This window comes from Electrona antarctica (genome assembly GCF_951216825.1).
Source record: "Electrona antarctica genome assembly, chromosome: 7".
In the NCBI taxonomy this organism is placed as follows: Eukaryota; Metazoa; Chordata; class Actinopteri; order Myctophiformes; family Myctophidae; genus Electrona; species Electrona antarctica.
Window position 1 is genome coordinate 24,370,531 of NC_136812.1, and position 26,801 is coordinate 24,397,331.

Sequence of the window (26,801 nt, forward strand, 5' to 3'; positions counted from 1 at the left end):
TGCCTGCCTGCCTGCCTGCCTGCCTGCCTGCCTGCCGGCTTGGCTGGCTGACTGGCTGGCTGGCTGGCTGACTGGCTGGCTGGCTGGCTGACTGGCTGGCTGGCTGGCTGACTGCGCTCCTGCATGAGTAATATATGCTGAGCCATGGTGGCCCGGTGCCTTGACAACCAATGAGAGCTCAGGAGGCAGAGAGGGGGGTGCGGGGTTGGGAGAGGGTATGTGTGGGCAGACAGCAAATAGAAGAGAAGAGCCAGAGGGAGGGTGGGGAAGTGATGAGTGTGTGTGTGTGTGTGTGTGTGTGTGTGTGTGTGTGGGGGGAGGGGGGGGGGGGGTCCGATCAAATGAAACAATGAAAATGTAGGGCACAGGAATAGAGAGATACAAAGAAAGGGAAGAGAAAAGAAGAGAGGCGGCAATGGAGGAAAAAAACAAAAAGCAACATAGATCAAAAGCGAGGCGAGGACAGAAAAAGCTATCAAGAGGAAGAGGAGGGGAAAGAAGTGAAATATGTAGGGCAGAGAGAATGAGAGAGAACCGCGCGTGCGCGCGCACACACATCGGGGAAAGAGAGAGAACGCGAGGATAAAGACACACGGTCCACTCAGCAGTTTTTTGGCCACTGCCAGCAGCAGTAGCAGCAACCTCTTCCAGAGTGTCACCAGTGTTGCATCATGGGATCAGGGCCATGGGGATGCTCACATTGCAGGATGACATCACCCGTACCGACTCAGCTCTTGTCTGCTCTGCACTGTCTGCTTGCTAGCAGTTAGAGGATGAGAGAGAGAGATAGAGGGAGAGAGAAAGCTGGAGGGAGTGGGAGAGAGAGAGAGGCGGGTGGGGGGTGTCAATTACAAAAAGCGAGAGGTGCACAAAATAGTTTGAGTCTGTGTTCCTGTCGGTCTGTCTAACTGGCTCTGTAAGAGGCAAGCCGTCTATAAAGCCTGTGATTTGTAGTTGGATCTGCAAGCTCACAACATGTTATGGCACAACACGGTGCATGGCACCAGAATTCAACTACGTTTGTGAGAAGAAAGATCAGCTCCAAGTTCCTTCTGCATGCTGCCAGTATGCCAAAGAAGTACCTCCATGCATTTTCATATTAAGTTTGATAATGGAAATCAATTGGGCTACAGGCTGGCCACATGAATGAGTACTTTGACTATTCCAAAATAGCCTATACAAGCTCAGGCGTGGAGAGCTTGTAGATGCTATTTTAGAAACATTTGGAAAAATCGTGGACATGTAAACGTTTTAACAATCATTTTAACAATCTTCTCTAATGAGGGTCGCTGACACAGCATATTTTCAGATGGGGATGGCCAAATTCATATCAATTTGGAGGTCCTTGATATGATATTAAAACGATTCTAGTTTGCATGTTCTCCCCGTGTCCCCTAGGGTAGGTACCCTCACAAAAAACATGCAGTAATCCTGGTCTCTAAACTGCCTCCCCCTGGCCAGCCGGGGCGCCTGATGGAGGGGAAAGGAACTGGTTGGAATAACATGTTCCTTCCACACGCTACGTCCAACCAGGGAAACTCCCCCCTGTCAGGTGTAAAGGAGCAACTTGGACACTCAGGCATGAAGGAAGCATGAGTTCAAGTCCGTTGCTCTCCCCATGTCCCCCATATATGGGGACTAGGTTGGCGGAGGGTGTGTAGAGCCCAGGATCACATTAGATAATTGACAAAGGGGTGAAAAATGGGTTACAAAATCGTGGGATAAAAATTATTAAAAAAATAAAAAGCGTCACCCCCGCTTTGTGTTTACTGATGGGAACAATTACAACTGCTACTGCTAGAGCAATTTATAGTATAAGCCTTTCTCAAACAACACACATCATTCTTGGAGGCATGATATGAATCATTCTTCTAACCCTCACACCAAAGGTGAGGATCAGTGACAGCGGGCTGCAGGTCTCAGTAATTAACTGAAATCCTTTCAGCTACTGCTAGCATTTTTCCTCTGCCTGCCTCCAGCGTAAGGCGGGTGGATTACACTTTTGAGCCAATTTTATTGGTTCGATAGTGCCAGGACAGATCAGTCAATTCCGGAAAAGTAATTGAATCCATTTTATATAGTAATTGGTCTCAGGTTTGGTTCTCAGCACATTAGATAGATAGATCAGTGAGGAGAGGAGAGGAGAGGAGAGGAGAGGAGAGGAGAGGAGAGGAGAGGAGAGGAGAGGAGAGGAGAGGAGAGGAGAGGAGAGAACTAGAGCTTCTTGTTGAATTGTCTGAGCTTGAAACTTGCAGCCAAGTTAATGGGTTTGCTTGAATTTGAGCACACATGACTCCCATGCCGGCACACAGCTCACCAAGACACATACTACCTACACATACAAACACAAAATACATAAATAAATAATATATATATATATATATATATATATATATATATATATATATATATATATATATATATATATATATATATATATATATATTGACTATAAGAAAAAGCAATTAATGTTAATGATGCTGTATTAGATTGTATAAATTATATATCTCCAGAGAAAGAATACATTTCTTATATCCTCATACATACAGTACATGCTTATAGGGTATTGCCTTGGGGAGAAGAGGGTGGGCCATTGGCCTGTAACAAGGTTGTAGCAGGTGCTGGATGGAAACCTTGCACGGTAACGGGAACAGCAAAGCTATGTAGGGAAAAGGGGGAAATCATATTTTCTTTATTGTCTATGCATGTTTGAGTGTATTTTGCTGTTTGTTTTTTTGTATGGGTACATGGGACTGTGAAAGCTGGTACCTGTGTGAATCAACCAAACCTTTCTTTTCCCGTTGAATGGATTGTGGGATTTTCAAGCGGTTTTCAGAAGTGAACAGATCCGTGGGTGGTTGGAGTTGGGGGACGGACGGTGTTTGAGCCACCATATGTAGCCATAGCAGGAAATGTGGCCTCTCTGCATGGCTCACTGCAGTGCCTCGTTCCCACTGACGCTGTTCTACTGCAAGCTGCAGGAGCCCGGCCCGTATGGTGCTGGTGCACACACATGCTCACATATACACATACAATCACATGCACTTTCACACTCAGGGGATTGTGAATATACACACCGTATACACACGCAGACACACATACTGATACTGTACATACACACACTCAAGAATGTATGCATGCAAACAAACACACACACACACACATGCTGTCAAACATAATGTCAGCATACTGAATGCATTTAATCGAAAGCTACTGTAACATGTAGACAGACATACAATAGAGAAATGGAGGCTCATTTGTGTGCACGCACGCACGCACGCACGCACGCACGCACGCACGCACGCACACACTGACACACACTGACACACACACACACACACACACACACACACACACACACACACACACACACACACACTGACACATGCACACGCACACGCACACAATGTCACACTCACTCACACAGCACTCTGGGTAGCCCTGAGAGCCATATGGCTTATGTAGGCACTTTTAGATGTATCACATTAACAGGGTGAGAGGCTATAACAGTCTAATGACTCTGATCTACTCTTCTCATTGGATTTCAACATGAGGAGCGAAGGCAGAACATAGCGTACTACAGGTTTGGGTGCCCCAAAAAGCTGCAACCTCAATGAAAAGTTATGCATAATATATAGAAAAGTGACTCTCGTATTATGCAACTGTCTCTTTATGTGTGTGCGTACTGTATGTACACACCAGAATGTGTTCCTGGAATCCCCCCCCCCCCTGCCACTGTCTATGTTTAGCGTTGGGGTCTTGCGTGGGGGAACAGCCGATTGCCGTCTGCAGTTGAATTGCACTTTCCACTCTAGTTAATATGGCGGCAGATGAGTTATGAAAGCACTATGGGCGAGGGACAATGAGCACAGAACTAACAAAAGTGGTGCACAGCCACGGCACTGTACAATGAAACTTTCTTCTGCACTGCAAAATCCCAGGTGTTAATGTGGACATGTAATGACAGTATATATAGGAGAATCACGCACGCACGCACGCACGCACGCACGCACGCACGCACGCACGCACGCACTGGACTAGGACTATTTTCCCTCAATCTAGAACTTGCAGTAGCTTATTAATGTGTACAGTAACTCTTCTAAAATGGGTAAATAATATATTCCCTTCTAAGAAAGAATCAATCAGTTGGTTCCAGATTAACCACTTAAACCCATTATACTTAGCTTACCGGTGTTCCCCAAGGCTCTATACTAGGCCCGCTAGTATTTCCCCTTACACCAAGGGCTTTATTTTCGTCCATGCTAAACCCCTTATCCCTAAACTTCCTTGCCTTTTTTTTTACTATTTTGAAGGAAAAAAATTAATCGTTCAACTAGCCGATCTACATCGACACGTTGTGAGCTTGTACTATTCAAAAATGTTTTTCAAAATAGTAAAAAAAAAAAAGGCAAAGAAGTTTAGGGATAAGGGGTTTAGCATGGAAGAAAATAGAGCCTCAAATCTCCTGCCCGAAAATAGTCGACCTACAAGCTCACAATACGTCGCACTGTGAACTTGTAGATCAGCTGTTTTCACTGAACGCATATACAAATGGGACCAAATGGACACATGGATCCATTTGGTTCCTTTTGTACACTCTCAGAATTATGGGGATCTTTGAAATTAAAAAGTTTGAGAACCACTGATCTACAGAATATGGTTGCCTTGGTCTAGCACTGTATCCATGCAGATTCCCTCTCCGTCGCTCCATCCATCCGTCCGTCCGTCCCTCCTTCTGCCCCTCCCTCTCCATGGCTGTCTCTCCCTTGACAGTAAATGTGGTGTCTACATGTGAAGTGTTTAACCGCACACAGACACTTGTTGATAGATCGGCCTGGTTATGTGTGCAGTAGTAGGTCTCTTGTATATAGGGAAATGTCTCTGGGAGACATAGCATACTTTCTTTGCGGTCTTTTTAAATCAGTGGTCTGTTGCAACACGCACGCACGCACGCACGCACGCACGCACGCACGCACGCACGCACGCACGCACGCACGCACGCACGCACGCACGCACGCACACACACACACACACACACACACACACACACAGGGTAGACATTAAACTATATACAGTATGTACTGTATAGAACCCACAACTCAAAGTCTGCAAGTCACAAATGCATACATTGAAAAATTATTCTCTAAAATGAATACGGATTGCTCTGATTTATAAAAAGCGATCCATTTGTAGATGCCGAGTACAAAAGTATTTAATATTAAACATAACAATAAAAGTACATTTTCATGTAAAGTTGACGATTTTGGATCACGAGGAGATTTTCTGTCTTCAAAGGGTTTGCGGTCTTTGGGCTAAGCTAACCCAGACAAACGCGCAGTGACAGAGATCAGGCATCTATTCACAGGTGTTGGCGGGTCACGATGACTCCGCTCACCCATGGCAGCACGTGTTGACCCTCCTCTTCATGCCGCCTCACTTTCCATCACATCTCTCTAGGAAGGGCAGAGTGCTTAGGCAGCGAAAAAAGCAGGATATGAGTTAGCTGATTACATTCAACCACATTAACCCCAGAGTCCCTATTTTGGGCACGTCATAATAGGCGAATATTCAGTGAGAATAGAAGATCTACAGGTGAGCTTGTAGATTGACTATTTTTAGGTGAAAAGATTTGTTGTCGAGGGAAAAGGGAGAGCGGGCCAGTTCTGGATGGTCTCAGCCAGGGTCACAGGTGCTGTGTGACCTCAAACATGTTCTGCACGATCGTGTGTGAGCACACTTGCATATATAAACACACAGAAACATACACAAAGCATGCTCAATTATTGATGGGTCTCTGCCCCTGCGCTCACCCAGAAAAGGAACATCCTTTTGCTATATTGTAAACGCCATACAGATACTGACATTGTCTGAAGGCCCTCACACGAGTCACACTACCTGCTGTTTAGGGCAGTGTTTCCCAAACACTGGGTCAGGACCAATGTTTGGGACAATGTTTGGGATCCGTTTTGATGGGTAAATAAATAGCCCTTTTTTCAGTTTCCTAAAAAAATAAAAAAAGATTTTCAGAAATTAAAAAGACACTTCAAATCTTTTTCAATAGAATCTCCTGAATAAAATGAAATAAATCAAATAAATTCCATGAATAAAATAGCAGGTCTGAGCTTATAGATTGGCTATTTTCACTAGTGTGGGTCTCGGGAGACATCAGATCTTGAAAGCGTTTGTATTATATTGTCAGAGCATATTCTTTAATAATCAATCGATCAATTCTGTTCATCTTGGATCAATGGAACTAAAGTCGTTAAGGCAATTATTTGAGGGCCCACTTGCAATACCCTCGTGGTCCAACAGTGGGCACACAGTATTCTGCACATGAAAAGTTAACAACTTGCAGGATACACAATTCTGTGCTTGGTATGTATTACAAAGTAAGATTTGCGTGTGTGTGTGTGTGTGTGTGTGTGTGTGTGTGTGTGTGTGTGTGTGTGTGTGTGTGTGTGTGTGTGTGTGTGTGTGTGTGTGTGTGTGTGTGTGCGCGTGTGCGTGTGCGTGTGTGGGGATGACATAGAGCTCCCACACAATGGCAATGCCCTTAAAAGAGACATTGTTAGCGCCTCACTGGACGTTTTTGGTCTCTATGGCAACGGAAATGGCAAACTCAACACCCGATTCCCTGGAGGTAACCTATGCCCGTGGTGCACACACCCTCTCTTTCACTCTGCTTCTCTCTCTCATGCATACTGTACCGTGTGCACAGATCTTCTCCCACTTCTTTACACACACACACACACACACACACACACACACACACACACACACACACACACAGACACACAGACACACACAGACACAGAGAGCACCTGTACAGCAGATGCTTCAGAGGAGGCAAAGGCAAGGCAGGTCTGGCATCACTTACCATCTCCCTCAAAGCAAATTCACCAATCATCCTCAAACTAATGAGTGTGTGTGTGTTTGTGTGCGCGCGCGCGCGTGTGTGTGTGTGTGTGCGTGTGCGTGCGCGCGTGTGTGTGTGCGTTTGTGTGAGAGAGAGAGAAAGACACTTCATATGTGAATATGCATGTGTCATGCAAATGGCTGGCCTGATGCCACTCTCCTGTATTGTTTGGCCGCTATCTTGATGGCGAGGACGCCGCACATAATATCTGTGTTCCCATCTCCCTCGCCGCTTCTCTCTCTCTCCGGGCCAGGAGGGGCAGCGGCAGTTTCCTGTGCATTGTTAGAGATCCATCTGTCCAGCCACATACACTCATGCACACGCATGTACGCACGCACACGCCGCACAGACACACACACACACACACACACACACACACACACACACACACACACACACACACACACACACACACACACACACAGGAGCACGCACATGAACAATTAAACCTGTTTGACACAGAGACAGAGAGGGGCTGTGGGCTGTGTGTGTGTCTGGCACGAGCCATCTGTGGAATCAACGCCCCCATACCCCCCCCCCACACACACGCATGCGCTCGCACGGGCGCACACACACAGTGCTGTGGGCTGCTGCATTAAATAGATCTCATTCACTGACCCCTACTCCCCCCCCCTCCTCAAAAGCCTCCCCCTTCCCCTCCCCTCATTGATGGACAGATGAGACAGAGGAGTGGAAACGAGGAGATGGATGGAGGAGTGGGTGGATTGGAAGGGAGGACGGGATGGACGGACAGCAGATTGGGCGGCGGACCTTTTATTTATTGTGGCTCCCTGAAGTAGGCCAGCGAGCAGACAGAGAGATAGAGAGATAGATAGATAGAGAGACACAGACCAGCTGGGATCACTGGTGCCACATGACGCAGCCACCATCTGATCTGAAGACCACCAGCATGCATGTATTGATATTAGGCTATTAATAAGAGATTATCATATGTAGATTATTGGGGGGTTTGGTCCAGTCTGGCCCTTGTCTGAGTCTCTATGGGACAGATGATCGTACTATAGATGGCTGTTCCAATTGTTTCCTGAAATAATTACTTTTCCATTACCTCTCAGCATATAGAGGGGGGGGGGACTGTAATGCTCCATTCATGCCCATCATACGATGACGTTGTGTGAAAGTAGCCGACAAGCTAGTTCAAAGGCTATTTTGGGTGCGGGACACCGTTGTATGACAAAGTATAAATACAGCTAAATACAGCTTTAGAGTATGTGTTATGACATTTTTACTTAAGCAAGTTTTGTGTATCTAGACATAACGGAGATCTCTCTGCCTACCAATATATCAGTTCAAAGGATCTACTCCTACTGCTTTGAAAAAGAATCCTGATACAGTCCCAATATGAAGGACCGTTGCGCGCGCACACGCACGCACGCACGCACACACACGCGCGCGCGTGCAAGGGTGTGTGTGTGTGTCTGTGTATGCAACTGTTAGATAACCCTGTGATGTGTTGGGTGTTGCCATTGTGCATAATACTGTATTACGCTCTAAATCGCTCTCATCCTTGAAATAATAGTTAATTTTCATAGCGTTTATTATAGTGTCACCGTCTGTCACAGGCTTCTCCATTCGGCCTCTAATGGCACCTTTTCCCTCCATCTATGCAGTACTTAGACAAGCCCAGTGATGATACAGAACACTAGTCCAAACATTTCACTCTGCAAATCATGCATTTTGTTTGAAAGCTGCAGGCGTGTCACTTGCCCAGGCATAGAAGTCCATGACAGCCTCACCAGTGCATGATGACTAGCTGTTAGTTTGAGCCAGGGCTACAGTACAGAGAGAGGTAGGAAAACCACACAATTTGACTTCAGAGTTTGAAGTCAAGTAATTTTCCTATTGGCTTAAAAATCAGTCCTGAGTGTGCGCACTGCATCAGCAGCTCTCCCCGCCGGCGCGTACCAACTGTGCCTGTAACAACAGGGGACAGCACAGATGATGTCAGCAACCATTTCAAAGAAAAGCTGCGAAACAACTTTTATCTCGGCTCAGATGTGATTTTGTACGAGGGCTCTCTTGTGCAAACACGGTGTGATCTGTGATTGTTTTCAGACCCAAGCTCTGACTGCAGGGCAGGCGCACGCTTCCACGTTTTACGTTTTAATTTTCCCCGTGCGTCATGGTTGGAGCACGGCTGCTCCCTCCCCCTGCGAGTCTGAGCGCTGGTGGTTCGGTCCGAGGTGATGTGAAACGCTCTGCCTCTCTGAGAGTGTAGTTATTAAAATGAAGCCTGCAGCCGGTAGCTGGTGGAAGAAGAACAACGGACTGAAATGTAGAGCTGGCATCTACTTTCTGCTCTGCGCGACTGTTAGAACATTTTTATAGGCCTTCATGAAGAGCGTGAAGTCCTATTATTATGCCGGAGGGAGCAGCCGAAGCCTGGTGCTTTATGTTGTACAGAGTCGCTTGCTATCTATTTATTCCAGTCTGAAGCAGGAATTCAGATAACGTTACTGACTGTACGGACACTTCCAATGAGATAGATAGAAGAACATAGGGGGGTTATCCGACCAAGTGTTTTATATGCGTCTTTTTTGTCGTTTTCATCTGTGCGCGTCTTTTGTAATAATCATTTCTTGAAACGGCTGTCGCTTGTTAAGTTAGAAGTGAAAATAATGTATAATACAGTTTGGACGTCGGAAAAAGAGGAAGATGACTGGAGAGATGTGATGATGCCCTACTCCACAGAGCTGATATTTTATATTGAAATGGACCAACCACCAGGTAGGACATGTCACTGACTGACTGATAGAATGTCATATAGATTTTAATACTATAACATATTGGTTCAACTTTGATGCGCACATCCCCAGCAGTGCTATATGCATGGCAGTCAAATATTGAAGAACTGAGAATAAAACTCTATTCTGGTCTCCTTAAAGTTGTTGCTTTAGCAAATTCGCAGTGTAGCCCGCGATGTTTCGGTTTTGCTTGTGATTTCAAAGCTCGTTTATGTGCCGCATTGTAGTCTAACTTTATTGTGCACTGTTATAGCAGCTACATTCAAAAACGTTTTCATTGGTCTTTCTACGGCTATAACACCGATGACAGTGTCAGATAGGCCTACTTAATTGTCACAACGTGTCGGAAGACATAAAAAAAGCGCTGTTAAACATCATTTATCTCCGATGTTTCCCTTGTTGCAGAATAAAAGCACTTGATGCAGACCTTTGTGTCCAGTGCATAGCCTATAGTGCTATCTGCGCAAGGCTTTACAAAGCTGCAGTGACACAGACAGGCAGGCAATCTCATCTGGAGACTATAATGGTCTCATCTAGTCTCGGATCAAACTGACATCCCTTCTCTACCACCCGATATAATCGCCACATAGGGGATGTGGTGTGATATTATGTAAAACGGTTTTTTTTTAGTTAAGTATTTATAATAAAAAATAAATCGTGTGTCTACTTCTGCACACAGTGCAGACTGCCTAATGTAAACTGCTTTGGTCTCGTTCGTCATTTCAATCTAAACTTAAATGTAAAATACTACAAGCATACACATCCTTTGTTATACTCGGCTACTTATAATGTAATACGCTATTTGAAATATGTCCCGATTGTCCGAAATAGTCAAATTCAGATCGGTGAAGAAATGCTATGGGGGATGGGAAAGAGAACGAAAGATCTGAATAGTGAAAGACTCGGAAATATCCGTCTGTTGAATCTATAGACAACATGCGAGCATTTCAAGAATTTGCCTTTACCTCTTTTTCTAGACAACTGTCATGTAAACCTGCATGTAAACTGTAGCCTATTTCATTCATTCATTCCTCTGGCTCTGTAAATTGTGCAAGTGTCATTTGACTCCCACCCCCTTTCTCTTGGTGGATTGAATGGATGGCGCAGATCTGGGACGTTGAGAGGAGGCGCTGTTTAATACAATTTGCCGGTAGCTCTTTATTTTTTCTTCACCTCCATCTAAATCTGCTCTATGCCCTTATAATACAACACGAACAAGCCTATTCATTATCCCAATCTCGGACATGTTGCGGATCGCATAACATGAATGGAAATTACAGTATCATGCAGTGAAGTGGGTTGTTGCGATATCTGGAACCCTTTCGGTTTCTGCAAAAGTCAACTTCCACCGTTTCCTCCAGGCTAAAACAAAATCTCTCCATCTGCTTTCTCCTCTTCTGCTCACTCCTCTGCACTGTTCTCTCCTACTCCTATTGTGTCTCCTCTCTCCTCTCTCTCTCTCTCTCTCTCTCTCTCTCTCTCTCTCTCTCTCTCTCTCTCTCTCCTTAGAAACCTTTGTGTCATAGCTACAGCTGAGTGAATGGATAGAGTGCTCCTCAATGCGTGTCCCATTCACATGGGGATGTAAATGCAATGCAATGGCTCTTTTCTGGTGATTCACGCACTAACTGCCAGTCGCCCCAGCTTTTGCTGGACTCGCTCCATTCATTCACTATGTGGGGTCATTGTCACGCCGAAGGAAAAAAAGGACCCCTCTGCCAATATTACCCGGGTAGCAGACAATTGTGCTGCGTAGTGACATGAATAATGCATTCAGTAGACTGATATATAAGGGGGAGAGTTTGAAAGTTACAAATTGAATATGCCAGTGTAACTGTTTTCAGTTGTCATGATCTGTCTAAATATTCTAAATCTTTGCTGGCTTCTTACCTGACTCATTACTGAAACCAGCACTGACAAATGACCATGCAAAATGTATATTTTATAAGAGCTGTTACATAGGTCTTATACATGCATTGCATTGCCAGGCTCTGTAAATGTGCACGCTGTGTGTGTGTGTGTGTGTGTGTGTGTGTGTGTGTGTGTGTGTGTGTGTGTGTGTGTGTGTGTGTGTGTGTGTGTGTGTGTGTGTGTGTGTGTGTGTGTGTGTGTGTGTGTGTGTGTGTGTGTGTGTGTGTGTGTGTGTGTGTGTGTGTGTGTGTGTGTGTGTGTGTGTGTGTCAGGGCAGCCGACCAGCACATTACCCTGGCTTCCGTCCTCAGCATTCATCTTATCTGTCGCTTAGTGCCAGTTAAAACACAATCTCTCCTCTCTCTCGCTCGCTTTCGTCATTCATAGATAATCACATATCGGCATGTTCTTTAACTTTGTCTTGTCATCTACAGTACAGACAGAGGGCCTTAAATTCCCCCCATCCCTCATTGTGTGTGTGTGTGTGTGTGTGTGTGTGTGTGTGTGCGTGCGCGTGCGTGTGCGTGCGCGTGCGTGCGTGTTTCTGTCAAATGCGAGTAATCAAGAGTGTGTGGGTATGTGTACGTCCATTATGCTGCTGACCTGCAATCTTTTCTAAGAGGGATCAGATCTGCCTTCTAATACAGAACAAAAGATTGACAGATAGCAGGATAGAAGAGAGAAAGGAACGAATGGAGACGTTGGAAAGGAAAAAGGCTACAGAGGCTAAGCTGTAAAGAGCAGCAATAGGCAGCAGTGGAGAGAGACAAAGAATCATCCCACAGATGTTCATTAGAATATTTATTACACTGGAATTGAAATGTGAAAAGCCTTGGTGACAGTTAGAGGTGCGTGTGTGTGTGTGTGTGTGTGTGTGTGTGTGTGTGTGTGTGTGTGTGTGTGTGTGTGTGTGTGCGCGTGCATGTGTTGGCTTTGTGTCAACAGTGTGGGGTGATTAGCACAGGTGGAGCTCCACCCCTAGGGAAGGCAAGCCTGCGTTTCCAATGGCAACTTTGTACATGAGGGCTGTTGGGTCTGGGGTATATACGCCGTGTCATCTTTCAACGGAAAATCACCAGTAGGCTTTTTCTGGAGCTTTTTTTGGTCAGTGGCGCCTTTGACTTGCAGGCAGTGATGTCAAAATAGCATGATGACACCTGTCTTTTAAGACATGGACCCTGTCTTGTCTGTGTTGAAACTGGAAACACTCCCACAAAAGATTCACTACTGGTGTGGTGAATCTGGTACATATAGGTCGGTGTTACAGTGTTATAACATTACAGTGTTATAACATTGCATGCTAAAAAATACCTGTTGAGTGTGCGTGTGTAAGTACAGCCAGCCTCTTGTATCCCAGAGGTGTCTCTGGCAGAATGGATATACCCTGGGGTAACTCCACCTCTCTCTCTCTCTCTCCATCGCTCTGTCCCTCTCTCTCGCACGCTCTCCTTTTTCTTTCTCTCTAACGGCGAGGCCCGGCCCCCTTTCCCCCCCATGCAGCGCTGTGATTGGTTGCGGCGGGCTTCCATTCAGGGATTAGCTAGTCAGTCGAGTCGCCTGTCTTTAGGATCAGCTCGGCAAGCTCTTTTCTTCAGTCTGACGGAGTGAGTGAAGGGTGGAGAGGAGGAGGAGAGGAGGCGGTGGCGGCAAGAGAGAGAGAGAGAGAGAGTGATAGGGGAAGAGAGAGGGAGGAGGGAGGAGGGAAACAGCTGAGAGAAGAGTGGCAGCATGCAGCTAACAGGGAGCCCAGTGGCAGAGGACGGTAAGAATGGAACCAGCCTTCTTTTCTGAACTCCTGTCTTTATTCTTCACTATCTTTTTTTACTCTTTTGTTTGTTTGTTCTCTTGGGGTCTCTCTTCTTCTCTGTTTTTCTTTTATTCTGGATTTATTACTTACTCTCCTTTCTTTTTTTTTGGTTCTTTTATCATTCACTCACTTTTTTCCTCATCTTGTATCCTGTTTCATGCTCCTTCTTGCACGCCATCCAGACTTGCACGCTATCCAGAGTAATTTGTGTGTGTGTGTGTGTGTGGGGCTGCGTGCAAGTACGGTTTATGTGCAATACGTCCACTGCAGTTCTTTGTGACTCTGTGTATTCCAAATGTTGCAGTCTGCACACGTGTGCTGGATCAGTCTCTCTCGCTCTATAGGGCTCTCTGTGAGGGACGAGTGTACGTCTCGTCACAGGCATGCCACAAATGCGCACATGCACTCACACTCACACACATAACTGACTATAACTGACTGCAGGGCTTGCAGCTATACAGTGTGTAAACTGTGACTGATGCATACAGCGTGTCCCACAGGTGAATGTAAAGCTGTGAGAAAGCCTTTAAAACTGATCCCAAAGCAGATTATGCACTTGGTATTGTTAGCTTTTTTATTTTTTATCGTTGTCATCATTGCTGTTGGTTCTGATTTGAACGGTTGTGTGAGTACACTAAAGCTTAGACCAAGTCACTCTGTGTTTGTCTTTCAAGAGGTGTGTGTGTGTGTGTGTGTGTGTGTGTGTGTGTGTGTGTGTGTGTGCGTGTGCGTGTGCGCGTGCATGTGTGTGTGTGTGTGATCGGATGCCAGATCACTACTTGGCAGCTTTGACACTGGACACAACCAGCCCTGAACAGCTGACACACACGCGCACGCGCACACACAGTCTCTCTAGTCTCAAGCATGCACGCACGCACATGCACACAATGTAAGAGCTCCCCCTATACGAGACGAAGCATGTATTTCCCTGCATTGCATTGCTGTTCTGATGGTGTGTGTGTGTGTGTGTGTGTGTGTGTGTGTGTGTGTATGCACTATGCATGCATGCTCATGTGATGACAGTCATTGTTCTGAAGGCACCAGAGCATTTTCTGTGGGGTTTTCCCTGCGAGTATGACCACAAGAGGTATTTCTTGGTGTGTGTAGCGGGTGGCTGAGCAGTGCTCCTTTGTCTCGTGAGGAGGAGGGGAGGTGGAGAAGGGGAGGTGGCGGAGGGCTGCACTGATGGTCGCCTTTGTTCGCCAGCCCACTGGTGAACACCTCTCCCCCCCCCTCTCTCTTCCACTCCCTTCCCCTCTCTGTCGCTCTCTGTCCATCTCTCTCTCTCTCTGTCTCTTTCTCTCTCGCTGACTAGATTTATGCAGAAGTTGTGGCGGAGTGCAATGTTTTAATTTATAAACCACAATTATATATTAGTAACCTGCCATGAAGTTTTCTAAATGTGACCATGTGTCATCATTTGCGTGGGCAGTTACTTCACCAGTCAACATATAATGTAACATTTGAAATTGGTGATCTTTGTGCCAACATATCTTATTAAAAATATGAATTGTTTTTTATTTATTTGGTAGCCTAATTACAGTATTGTTCAGTTTTGGAGTTGCCATGATTTACCTGTTATTTTTAACTGGGTTTGTGTGCGTGCGCATGTATGTGTAAGATACTGTGTGTGTGTGGTCTAATTAATTGTATTGTTGTTGTTGTCCTATTGTCCTTTTTGTTCAGGCGCTGGCATTGTGTTGTCCCCAAAGAGGAAGCAATTGAACACACACACACACACACACACACACACTGATTGATTTTTGATTAAGGAAATGGAACATTTTTTCCAAGTTTCGTATGTGCATGTTTGACAGGTGCTTGAGCAAAAAGGTCATAATAATAATTTCCTCACTTATGAATGGATAGATTGTAATTTCCATTCACTGCATTTCTGCAAGTATGCTTGTGCGTGCGTGTGTGAGAGAGAGACAGGGCAAGAGACTTGAGTTTTCCTGTCCATATGTGTATATTCAGAAAGCGCTGACCACGGGGAACAGTGAGGCTGTATAGAATGACAACTTGGCTTGGAGCTTGACTGCTGCTGTGGTTAGAGGGAGAGAGGGAGGGGCGAGAGAGAGGTGGAGTGAGAGGAGAAGAGGTTTGGAGGAAGGAGAGGGAAGAAGAGTGAGGCGACTTTATTCCACCTTGTGCAGGCTGACACACTGGACCTCTAATGGTCACTCACAGGGTGAAATGAACACTGGATTTCTGTGAGTGTGTGTATGTACACGGTCCCGTTCCTTTGCAAAGCTCTGTCATTCGCTGCAGTTCATCAGGTCCACTTTTGCATTGGTCATTGCACGCAGTACCACACCGTCAACACCTAAGATCTTTCAGGAGGACATGTATCGATTTAAAAGCAACCAACAAAGTTTACAAAGGCTGCCGAGTCTCACACCAATGTGAATTAACATAGGAATAAGCCTGAATAAATCCATTGTGTGACCTGCTAACTCGGTAGTGTAGGTGTTGAGTGACGTGTACTTGACATCATTAACATAGTGTCCCCCCAAAAGACAAAATCACCAATGCAACACTGATCTTATTGTCTGTTAGTTACCTACAGTATTATGCTAGTCACCAAAGACCGCACTCTTTCTGCCACACAGATGAATGTGTGTGTGTGTGTGTGTGTGTGTGTGTGTGTGTGTGTGTGTGTGTGTGTGTGTGTGTGTGTGTGTGTGTGTGTGTGTGTGTGTGTGTGTGTGTGTGTGTGTGTGTGTGTGTGTGTGTGTGTGTTCTCTCTCGTTGAAGCAGCCTGCTCAGGGCTCAGGGCTCACTCCACTGCTGCTATGGCTTGGTTTCAGAGTAAGTCCTGGAAGATTGTAGACTGGCTGTAATACTCTCCTGACCTGAAACCCATAGAACATCTCAATGGGATTTGAAGTTGAAGTATGGGTTGCAGAACGCAAACCCAATAATAGGAGTGAACTGGAGGCCTCTACAGATGAGGAATGGACTAAATTGCCACAGAAATGCTGCCAGAAGCTTGTCCCTGGCTATGCATCACCTATCATCATTTCTTTGTATTTATTTATTCAGCACAGTATAAAAACAATACAGTGAACATATAAATATAAGAAGGGTAAAGTGCTAGGCTGAGGCAAAAAGCCCAAGGGGCTTATACGAGGCCTCTACCCTATGTAAACACAATTAAACATTGTACAAGAAATATAGAATATCCAGAATACATGATTGCAGTATATAAAACAAGAACAACAAAACAACAACAACATGATTAGAATGCTTGGTTATCTACAGTACATGATTAGAGAAAAGAAGAGATGATACAAAGAAATATAATTAAGTGATCTGCATGGTCAATTAAGTGGGTCCTCTACAAAGTATTAAAGACACTTGACATGAAGGGGTTGAATAATTCTGACACTGTCATAGTCATTTAAAAGTGTGTTCAATTTGCAGAAATCACTCATAATATTAGTTCCGTTGAACTATTTACATGATTTGTTTATTTCATGTAGTTTACAGTTTGTGTTCGCATGTAAACCTTTGCTACTGTGCAAGTGAAGGTACAAAAATGGTCAGAGGGCATTATGGTATTACATTAACTAAATAGATGCAATTAATAGAGTGTGTGTGTGTGTGTGTGTGTGTGTGTGTGTGTGTGTGTGTGTGTGTGTGTGTGCGTGTGCGTGTGCGTGTGCATGTGCGTGTGGGGGTAAAATGATACAGTGACATGTGTTGGTGTTGGCAGAGGGTGATGAGCGATGAGTGATGCAACACTCACTGGTCCAGTGAGTTATAATCACTTTACCACACAGGGAGAAACCTCACGCACACTGTCACCATGCTGGGTGTCACTCCGTGTCCTCGCTCTGTGCAGTGTGGGATCCTTCTGTCATCTGCATGCCGTATGTCTTCTGCACTACATTCTGATCACAATGTTCAGGGACACTCCTGGGACACTCCTGCATGTGGACACATGATGGCAAAACAGAAATCCAGATCTCTCACGCACGCACGCACGCACGCACGCACGCACGCACGCACGCACGCACGCACGCACACACACACACACACACACACACACACAAGCACAGTTGGCCTTTTAAATGCCATTCATTGTCTGTGATTATGGTTTGGGTGTGTGTGTGTGTGTGTGTGTGTGTGCGTGTGCGTGCGCGTGTGCGTGTGCTCGTGTGCTCGTGTGCATGCGTGCGTGTGTGTGTGTGTGTGTACTCTGGCTGAGCAATGCTCATGAAATCTGAAAGTAGGAAAGCTCCAGCCTCCAACGATTCCACTGCTGTTACCTAAACTGTATCCAGATGTGCACATATACTTTCAAACATGTGGTCTCACACACATTCTGAACGTGTGTGTGTGTGTGTGTGTGTGTGTGTGTGTGTGTGTGTGTGTGTGTGTGTGTGTGTGTGTGTGTGTGTGTGTGTGTGTGTGTGTGTGTGTGTGTGTGTGTGTGTGTGTGTGTGTGTGTGTGTGTGTGTGCTGTATAGTGTCTAGGTAGTGCGGGTCATGGGCAGGTTAGCTGTGCTTGGCACGAGGCAGTGCAGCAAACACAAGGGCTACTGTCTGTCAGCTATTTAGTGCTTCACCAGTTCTGCATTTATTTTACACTGGGATGGGGGGGGGGGGGGGATCATTTAGCCAGTGACTTTAATTTAGTGTACAGTTCTGATGAATAACAACACTCATATTTATTTTCTGTGCCATAATTATATTTTTCACAGATATTAAAGTAACTGTGGGTAGAGGAGTTTTTTAAATTTCTGTAGTGAATTTAACGCACAAAGCTAATCATTTACTGACTGGTTAATATTAGTAAAGATATTGAAAGCCACTATATTCTTCTGATTCAACGTGCAATCTATGGGCTGAATAATATGACCTGCAATGCAAATATGTTTGCTTAATCATTAAAATGACATGATGTACAAGCTGTTGTGCCACTGCTAATAAGATAAGCTAGACGCAGAGCATCAATTTACCAAACTGGCCAACAGATACTGTAGATTGGCGATAGAACGAGCATTGGGGAGCATACAGTAACACAGAAATGCATTAAAAACAGATGTGTTGGCAGTTATGGCACCAACACATCTGTGTGTGTGTGTGTGTGTGTGTGTGTGTGTGTGTGTGTGTGTGTGTGTGTGTGTGTGTGTGTGTGTGTGTGTGTGTGTGTGTGTGTGTGTGTGTGTGTGTGTGTGACTGTGTGTGTGTGTGTGTGTGTGTGTGTGTGTGTGTGTGTGAGATAGATTTTTATTTGCACGCACAAGTAATTAATCCAGTGATGTATGGTGTGTGTTTGGTATGCCTCTGCTTCCATGTGTGATTAATGGCAACATCCCCAACTGCATTATCGTTACATAGTGGCTTTGTTGAGCCAAGAATACAGTTCATACAGTATGTTCTTCTGTGTGTGTGTGTGTGTGTGTGTGTGTGTGTGTGTGTGTGTGTGTGTGTGTGTGTGTGTGTGTGTGTGTGTGTGTGTGTGTGTGTGTGTGTGTGTGTGTGTGTGTGTGTGTGTGTGTGTGTGTGTGTGTGTGTGTGTGTGTGTGTGTGTGTGTGTGTGTCAGTCACCACAGCGCCACACCAGGAGCATGACATTCAGGCTTCCCTTTCCGCAAGCTAAAGATGTTGTCATGATGGATGGATGGATATTAAGAGCATCTGCTAAATGCCTAAATTGTATGTTTTGTTTCTCAATCGTATCAACTACTAACGTACCGATACTCTCTCTCTCTCTCTCTCTCTCTCTCTCTCTCTCTCTCTCTCTCTCTCTCTCTCTCTCTCTCTCTCTCCCCCTACTTTCTGATTCTATCTCCACACCTTCCTTTTCCTTCTTTCTGTCGTCCTGTCCTCCAGCTCTTCCTCCTAAGCCAGCCAAGCCCCAGCAGTCCTCTTCGGTTGTGATGGGAGGGGGCAACACCAACGGTACCAAGGAATTAGGGGCTGGTGGCTCTCTGCAAGAGGCAGAGTGGTACTGGGGCGACATATCCAGGTAATTACACACACACACACACACACACACACACACACACACACACACACACACACACACACATACACATACACATACACACACACACACATAATAGGCTGACATTCTGTGAAAATATGTCAACATTTGCTAAAAATGGCACTTCTACGAGCTCACAATGCATTGCAACACCATGCGTTGTGAACTTGGCTAAGAGATTTGGTGTAGAGCTGCGTTTTTTGGCCATGCACCCCCTGCATAAGCTATATAGGGACATACATTTCCTATTTATCCACATATATGTACATATATGAACCTGAATATGGCTTATATGCAGCATAGGATATATTCTGCATATACTTGCCATATATTGGCATAATATGTTAATATATTTAAAATAAAACCATAGCACCACCATTAGCTTTTTCATGTCGCGCACCCCCTAGAAGGTTCTCGCGCACCACAAGGGGTGCACGCAGCCACGCACCACAGTTTGGGAACCCAGGATTCTCCTTCTCACCCTCTACACTGTAGAGGGTGAAAAGGAGAATCCTGGGAGACCCTGCAACGAAGTTTGTAGGGTTTAAATGGTTAACCCATTTTGGGCGGGAACCCCTTTTGGTGTTAGCATTATGTTATGCTTTAGCTATTGAAAAATAGCAGATCTACAAGCTACGAGCTTGTAGGTCTGCTATTTTTGAAAAATCGAAGGACGACTGACATAGAAACATAGCTTTTTCAGAAAAGTATCAGGATGTAGAAGACATTTTTAGAATCTGATCTCAGGTCAAAATGGGTTAAACTACAGCTTAGAACAGCATCCATGCACAGGATCGGTGACTAAGCTATGTCTCTTCCTCTCTTTTCCCCCACCTCTTTCTCTCCCTCTGCCCATGCATCCATCTTTCTCTCCTTTAGGGAAGAGGTTAATGATAAACTCAGAGACATGCCTGATGGAACCTTCCTGGTCCGCGACGCCTCCACCAAGATGCAGGGCGACTACACACTCACACTGAGGTATAACACACTGACCACAGCACCATGTTTTATTTATCTTTTTTTTTATCACAACCTATTTAAGTGTTATGAGTTGAGTTGTAAATCTAGCGTGTTAAAACCAGCTGGCCCTCCCTGTTAAATATAGGTGTTGGGAAACAATGTGTAGAAGGAAAAAAAAGCCAGCTGCTTTGTATTAAAACCGCTTTTGGGAAACACCATACTGGATTCCATTCAGTTGTGATGTTGCTCATTAGCACACACAATAAAATCCTTAGTTGTAATTTAGCCATTTGAACTGCAAATGGAATGACAGCAACCTTTAAGGGTCCATTTGTACAGTCTAGGTTAAATGATCACTGAGGATTTTACTCTGTCCTACTGCCTAGTTCATAATGATGCAACAAGACAGTTTTGCTATATTTTCACATTGTTTGCCTGGATTATAATGTGAGAATCTCTCTCTCTGTCGCCCGTCCTTGTTTCTCCAGGAAAGGGGGGAACAACAAGTTGATAAAGATCTACCACCGGGACGGGAAGTACGGCTTCTCGGAACCCCTGACGTTTAGCTCAGTGGTGGACCTCATCAGCCATTACAGGCACGAGTCCCTGGCACAGTACAACACCAAGCTGGATGTAAAACTCATGTACCCAATCTCCCGCTACCAGCAGGTAGGCTCGCGCTAGCATCAAAATAAATACACACGCACATACACATATATTACAGTATATCCATACACTCTGCTCTTCCCCATCATATTCCTACATTTTGTTTGCTTTCTTGTATTAGGAGGTACTTTTTTTGTTCAATGAAATTTAGGTTCTTAACTTGTACATTATTCAGTTGTTTTCTGCCCACCTTTCCTCCTGTTTTCCAACCAACGGCCATTGACCTGTCCCCCAACACCTTCCGCTCCCCACCCCCGTACCTGCTGCTTCGCGCTGGGTGTTTTCCACCTCCAAAGTGCAGAGGCAGCAGGATCGGCGCTCGCTGAAATATTGCCTCGCTCGCCGCCCTGCCTAAATGATTGCATGCGTCCCAGCGTGTCAAAAGGCCATCCCTGCATTTATTCCTTCTTTTCCCCACCTATCACGCGTTCCTTTTCCAGGCGAGTCATTACTCACGAGTGTTACTCCCTATCTCTCGCACCTCGCCGTTCACCCGGAGCATTGTGGGTGGTTTATTAACGAGCCTGTTAAGCAATCGCCCTCAGTAAGCAGAATCAGGGGTAGAGAGGGCAAGCAGGCACATGCATGATGGTCCATACACTCAAACTCTCGCCCACATGGACTCACACACACTTTTGTTATTGCTTAATTGCAATTAGTTGCTTATCCCCCTCACGTCTGTTTCCTGTCTTTAGTTGACCCCATTGCATGAAACACAAGCCCGTATGCTCTCTCTCTCTCTCTCTCTCTCTCTCTGCACAGCCATCTAATGTCTACTCCCATCTCTCTCTCTCTCCATCAGGACCAGTTGGTAAAAGAAGATAATATTGATGCTGTGGGGAAGAAGCTCCAAGAATACCACAGTCAGTATCAGGAGAAGAGCAAAGAGTATGACAGACTGTACGAAGAATACACCAAGACCTCACAGGTATACATAAACACATGTACAATTTATACTGTAGATGTCCCAAGACCTGTGCTTCTTCTGTGAGGCACTGCTTTGGGATCCTGTGAGACTTTCAGCAGGAAAAGAACAGGGCAACTGCCAACCTTCACTAAAAGCTGTTGCCTCACATTCTCACTCCATCCTCTCCTCACTGTCCCCCTCCCGCCCCTTCAATCTCAGGAGATCCAGATGAAGCGGACGGCCATCGAGGCCTTCAACGAGACCATCAAGATCTTCGAGGAGCAGTGCCACACGCAGGAGCGCTACAGCAAAGAGTACATCGAGCGCTTCCGCCGTGAGGGCAACGACAAGGAGATCGAACGGATCATGATGAACTACGAGAAGCTCAAGTCACGGCTGGGGGAGATCCACGACAGCAAGGTGCGCCTGGAGCAAGACCTGAAGACGCAGGCCATGGACAACCGCGAGACGGACAAGAAGATGAACAGCTTGAAGCCTGATCTCATTCAGCTCCGCAAGATCAGGGACCAGTATCTAGTGTGAGTATTAGAGATCAGGGACTGGTATTTACTCTCAGTAAAGTCTAAAACTGGTATCTACAGTAGTGTGCGTCTAGCAGATCCAGGGAGGGAGCGTTATCTATTGTGGGACATTAGGGCCTTGATAGACTGACCTGAACGTTAAAATTATGTCTGCCTGTTGAATTGACATCGTTGAGAACTCCTGGCCTTACATACAAGAACGTAACATATGATATTAATTGAAAAGGCTTTAATACACATACCTGGTTTCTCTCCTGTTGATACCACAAAACTAGATATGTTCTGAAATGCTGTCTGACCCAACTTCCATGTAGCTGACAGTTTAGCTCAGATGAACATAAACGGCTATTTGACTTCGGGGATACATTCAGTGGAACTGGAGCCCCAAGCTGTGAAGTTAGGAGGAGGGGGAATCTGGTGCTTTGCCATATTGGAAACTTGTGTTTCCTCTTAGCCAGGGCCCTCCCTTGGGGGAATCTCCAAAGTTAGAGGCCCTGGCTTCTAGGAATGTGCCTAATAGCATTAGCAGAGTTGGCACTGTCCCAACATTAACTCTACAAAAAAATCAAATTAGCATGACCTCACGTAACAGTTTACATAGAGTCGTAAGCTTATTCAGAGTGCCATTCAGAATGATGTTTTAAATGAAAAGAGACCTTTAAAGTGATTCCTAGTTGTACTAATTCCCTGAACAACTCTCTCTCCCATGCACCCCCCCCCCCCCCCTCTCTTTCACTTTCTTTCTCTACCCTCTATTTTTCCTTTCTTGTCGTCTGCAGCTGGCTCAATCACAAAGGAGTACGTCAGAAACGAATTAACGACTGGCTGGGGATCAAGAATGAAAACACTGATGAGTAAGTCTGAACTTCATTGGGTTCTTGAGTCTTCCTGTACTGTCATCAGTCCAACATAAGGCAACAGTTTTAGTAAAGAAAATACATTTAGTTTCAGTCAGTGTACAGTTTAACTTTAAACTTAAGATCTTCAGGTCCGTGCCGCCGCTAGGCATACACACGTTATGTGTGCGTAGGGCAACATGCCGAGGGCGGCAACAAAATGCGCCAAGCCGTTCCTCATAATAATTTTCTCAGTGGCTCTACTGCTTAACACAATCAGCGCCGGGATTTCTTTCAAAATAGCAGCTCGGGGTGCCGCACAGATATGGCAGCTTTTACTCTGAAACCCCCCCCTTCCGTTCTGTTGCTATGATTACGATAAAGTCGCTCGATAATCCCTCGCGCTCATATTTTAAACGAGAGGCATGTTGAAGTCAGAAATGAAGAGCTTAGTATATCCATCTGGTCAAAACCACGGAGAGATCCCTAGATTAGGAGATACGATACTTTCTTTCTGAGCGGTAAACAGGGAAGTGAACGGCAGCATGTATGCGCGAACAGCAAGGAGTATGGTGCAGAAGGAGAGGCCAACCCCCCAAAAAAAGAAAAGAAATCTGAATATTAGCGAAAGTAGCCGATCTGCATGTGGAAACGTGGCACTCTTGTCGGACAAACATATCATGCCCCACAGTGTGGATGCCATTACATATCTTGTCTCTTGTGTGTTCAGAGGGTACTTTGTGACAGAGGAGGATGAGAACCTGCCCCACTATGATGAGAAGAGCTGGTTCGTCGGTGACCTAAACAGGACGCAGTCCGAGGATCTGCTCATTGGGAAGCCGGACGGCGCTTTCCTCATTCGAGAGAGCAGCAAAAAAGGCTGCTATGCCTGCTCTGTTGTGTAAGTACTGTACACCGGGACATTTTTTCCTTGGCAACTAATTAATATCAAACTACCTAGTCAAACATAACCTAACATCGAGGACTCTCTCTCTCTTGTTCATTGTTCATCTCCAGCGTGGAAAGTGAGGTGAAGCACTGCGTCATCTACAGCACGCCACGAGGCTACGGCTTCGCAGAGCCCTACAATCTGTACAGCAGTCTGAAGGACCTGGTGCTCCACTACCACCAGACCTCCTTGGTGCAGCACAATGACTCGCTCAACGTGCGCCTGGCCTACCCCGTCTACGCACAGATGCCCTCCGGACGCAGATGAGCCCTGCCAACACCCTGCCTGGATGCAGACTGACAGAAAAAAAAGACTTGGACAAATTAAACAAACCCCTCAAACCCCCTTTAGTGGTGAGAAAGGGAGACAGGGCGGGGAGGGGAGGGGGAAGGCGAGGAAGGCACTCAAAACCTACAAACCCCAACACCAGACAAAAGGTTAAAAACAAAAAGAGATACAACATAAATGACTTAAAACACTTGCTGCAACACACACGTCAGCCACCTTGGAGTTATACATATATATTTTTACTAGAACATTTTTCGGAGGGCATTCTTTCTAAGACTGCTTGATTTGCACAAGGAAGTTTTAAATGTTTGTGAATGTGAAAAAAAGCAACGGAAGGAAGGAAAGAAAATGGAGTAGGAGTGCTTCAGAGTTTCAGGTTGACCCCGCTGCTACCTAAACTCCGGCTTAACAGAAACTAAAAAAGACAAAATCAAACGATGACAAAACGACGACAAACACAGTTCATTTCCAGTCTTGCTTTATTCTTTATTTTCTTTATCATCATCACGCTTTTGTTATCACAATCCTTTTGTTCGTTTGGAGTATTCTTTCTTTCTTTCTTTCTTTCTTTCTTTCTTTCTTTCTTTCTTTCCTTCTTTCTTTCTTTCTACCTATGAAACGTTTCCTTTTGTTTACTCCTAGCTTGTTTGCTAAACGCAAGAGGATATAATATTGATGATGATGATGATGATGTCAAGTGTCTGTTCCCTGTCCCTCTACGGAAAAAAGCAAAATAATGTAGCATAACGAGACAACGGGCGCTCCTCCATCTAGATTGCTGCTGAGGGGTTTTGGGGTGGGGTGGGGGGATCAGTCAAGTGCACGAACGATACAGAAAAGGTTTTGTAGTCTTAAAAGAAGGCTTGCTTTTTATACTAATTGTAGAGTTGTTTCGTCCTTGCTTTGCTGGAACATAGTTTTTCCTTTGCCATATGTTAAATGGTAATGTTACAGATCCAGAAGAACCATAGACCAAAGTTGGTGTTGAGTGGAGGGGACGTGTAGAAGTGCACCGCTGTGTGTTTACTAGTGTTTTTGAATGGCGATGAGGAGAGGAAAAAGCAACCGAGTGCTTCATTTGATACCACACATGAAAGCATTTGTGAATTGGACCACCAACTGGTACACGCAGAGACTCTCACTACCATGGCCGACTTTCCAGGCGGTCGAAATAAGAAGCACTTATGCCAGAGCAAACTGCGTTCAAGGTTGTGAGTTGCGAGTGGTCCCCTTTGCTGAAATCATCCTTCTCTGAGCAAAGAGTGTGAAAGGAAAAAAATCCAGACCATAGAGCCTTTTATGTGTGGTTTCAAAGAAAGAGAGATAGAGAAATATGTGTATGCTAATGTCTGTGGTTGATAAACTGGGACTGTTTGTGTATCTGTTACAAAAACCTTCAGAGATAAGCTTTGACTAAAAAACAAATGTTTATGTGTAACACAGAAGAGCAGGTAGAGAGAGGCGATGTGCTGACCAGAAGACACACATGCTTTAGAGATGATGAAAAAAAAAAAAAAAAACTTGAACGTGCAATCCAGCGTTTTATGATTATGTAGGCTAGCAGTCAAGCAGCGAGAGAGCAAGAGATGCACTAAGGTTCCCCGCTGGGGTTCAGAGAGATAATCACAGTGCACAGTGAAGCTTTTGAAGTGAGATTCTTTTCTTTCTTTTTTTTTACCTTTTTTTACCTTTTTTTTCTTTCTTTTTTTTGTCTGTTTTCTTATTTTATGACTCAAAAACTTCTCATCTGGTGCTTGACTTTATAACCAGTGAAAACATTTCATGTCAAAGAAAAGAACAAGTCTATCTAACATCATCGCACAATAAAAAATGTTTTCAAAAACTGAAGAAAAACCACAACCAAGTTTCTCATTCTCTTTTTCCTGGAAATGAGAATTCTCTATTCTGATTGGCTGTTGTCATCACGCCCGCACTCTGAGACATTGGCTGTAATTGGGCAGTTGCTAGGGGAGATGTGTGTGAGACAATGGGGTCAGTGTTGTTTCCCAGACGTCTGTCCCCGCCCTGTCCGTCTCTGCTAATCTAGAGCCCTATTTTAAGGCCTCAATGACAAGGGGAGGTTAGCAGAGCTCCATGGGGCTGATTTAGTGACCCTGGCTGGTGGCAAACAAAGACAGCTGCTTAGCCACACTCGGGCCCACTCCATCCCCTTCTCCAAATTCACACAGCACGTGTGGTTTGGCTCTGTTTGGACATACAGCTCCAGTACCAGTCAAATGAATTGTCACAATAGTA

General features: G+C 45.2%; 1 protein-coding gene across 4 annotated transcripts in view; it reads left to right on the top strand.

The window, feature by feature from the left end:
* The window catches only part of pik3r3b (phosphoinositide-3-kinase, regulatory subunit 3b (gamma)), a 254,079-nt gene extending 227,674 nt beyond the window's left edge, over positions 1–26,405 (top strand). For 2 of the 4 annotated variants that reach the window (XM_079506006.1, XM_079506007.1), the window contains exons 8-15: positions 19,244–19,379; positions 20,277–20,375; positions 20,846–21,026; positions 21,826–21,951; positions 22,150–22,469; positions 23,252–23,326; positions 24,039–24,209; positions 24,326–26,405. In XM_079506006.1, the coding sequence (XP_079362132.1) occupies positions 19,244–19,379; positions 20,277–20,375; positions 20,846–21,026; positions 21,826–21,951; positions 22,150–22,469; positions 23,252–23,326; positions 24,039–24,209; positions 24,326–24,524 (1,307 nt within the window). In that variant the 3' untranslated portion in view covers positions 24,525–26,405. Of the gene's footprint in view, positions 1–9,181; positions 9,665–13,278; positions 13,355–19,243; positions 19,380–20,276; positions 20,376–20,845; positions 21,027–21,825; positions 21,952–22,149; positions 22,470–23,251; positions 23,327–24,038; positions 24,210–24,325 lie in introns of those variants that run through there. The other 2 variants (XM_079506008.1, XM_079506009.1) reach the window with 2 other exon arrangements.
* The last annotated feature ends 396 nt before the right edge of the window (positions 26,406–26,801 follow it).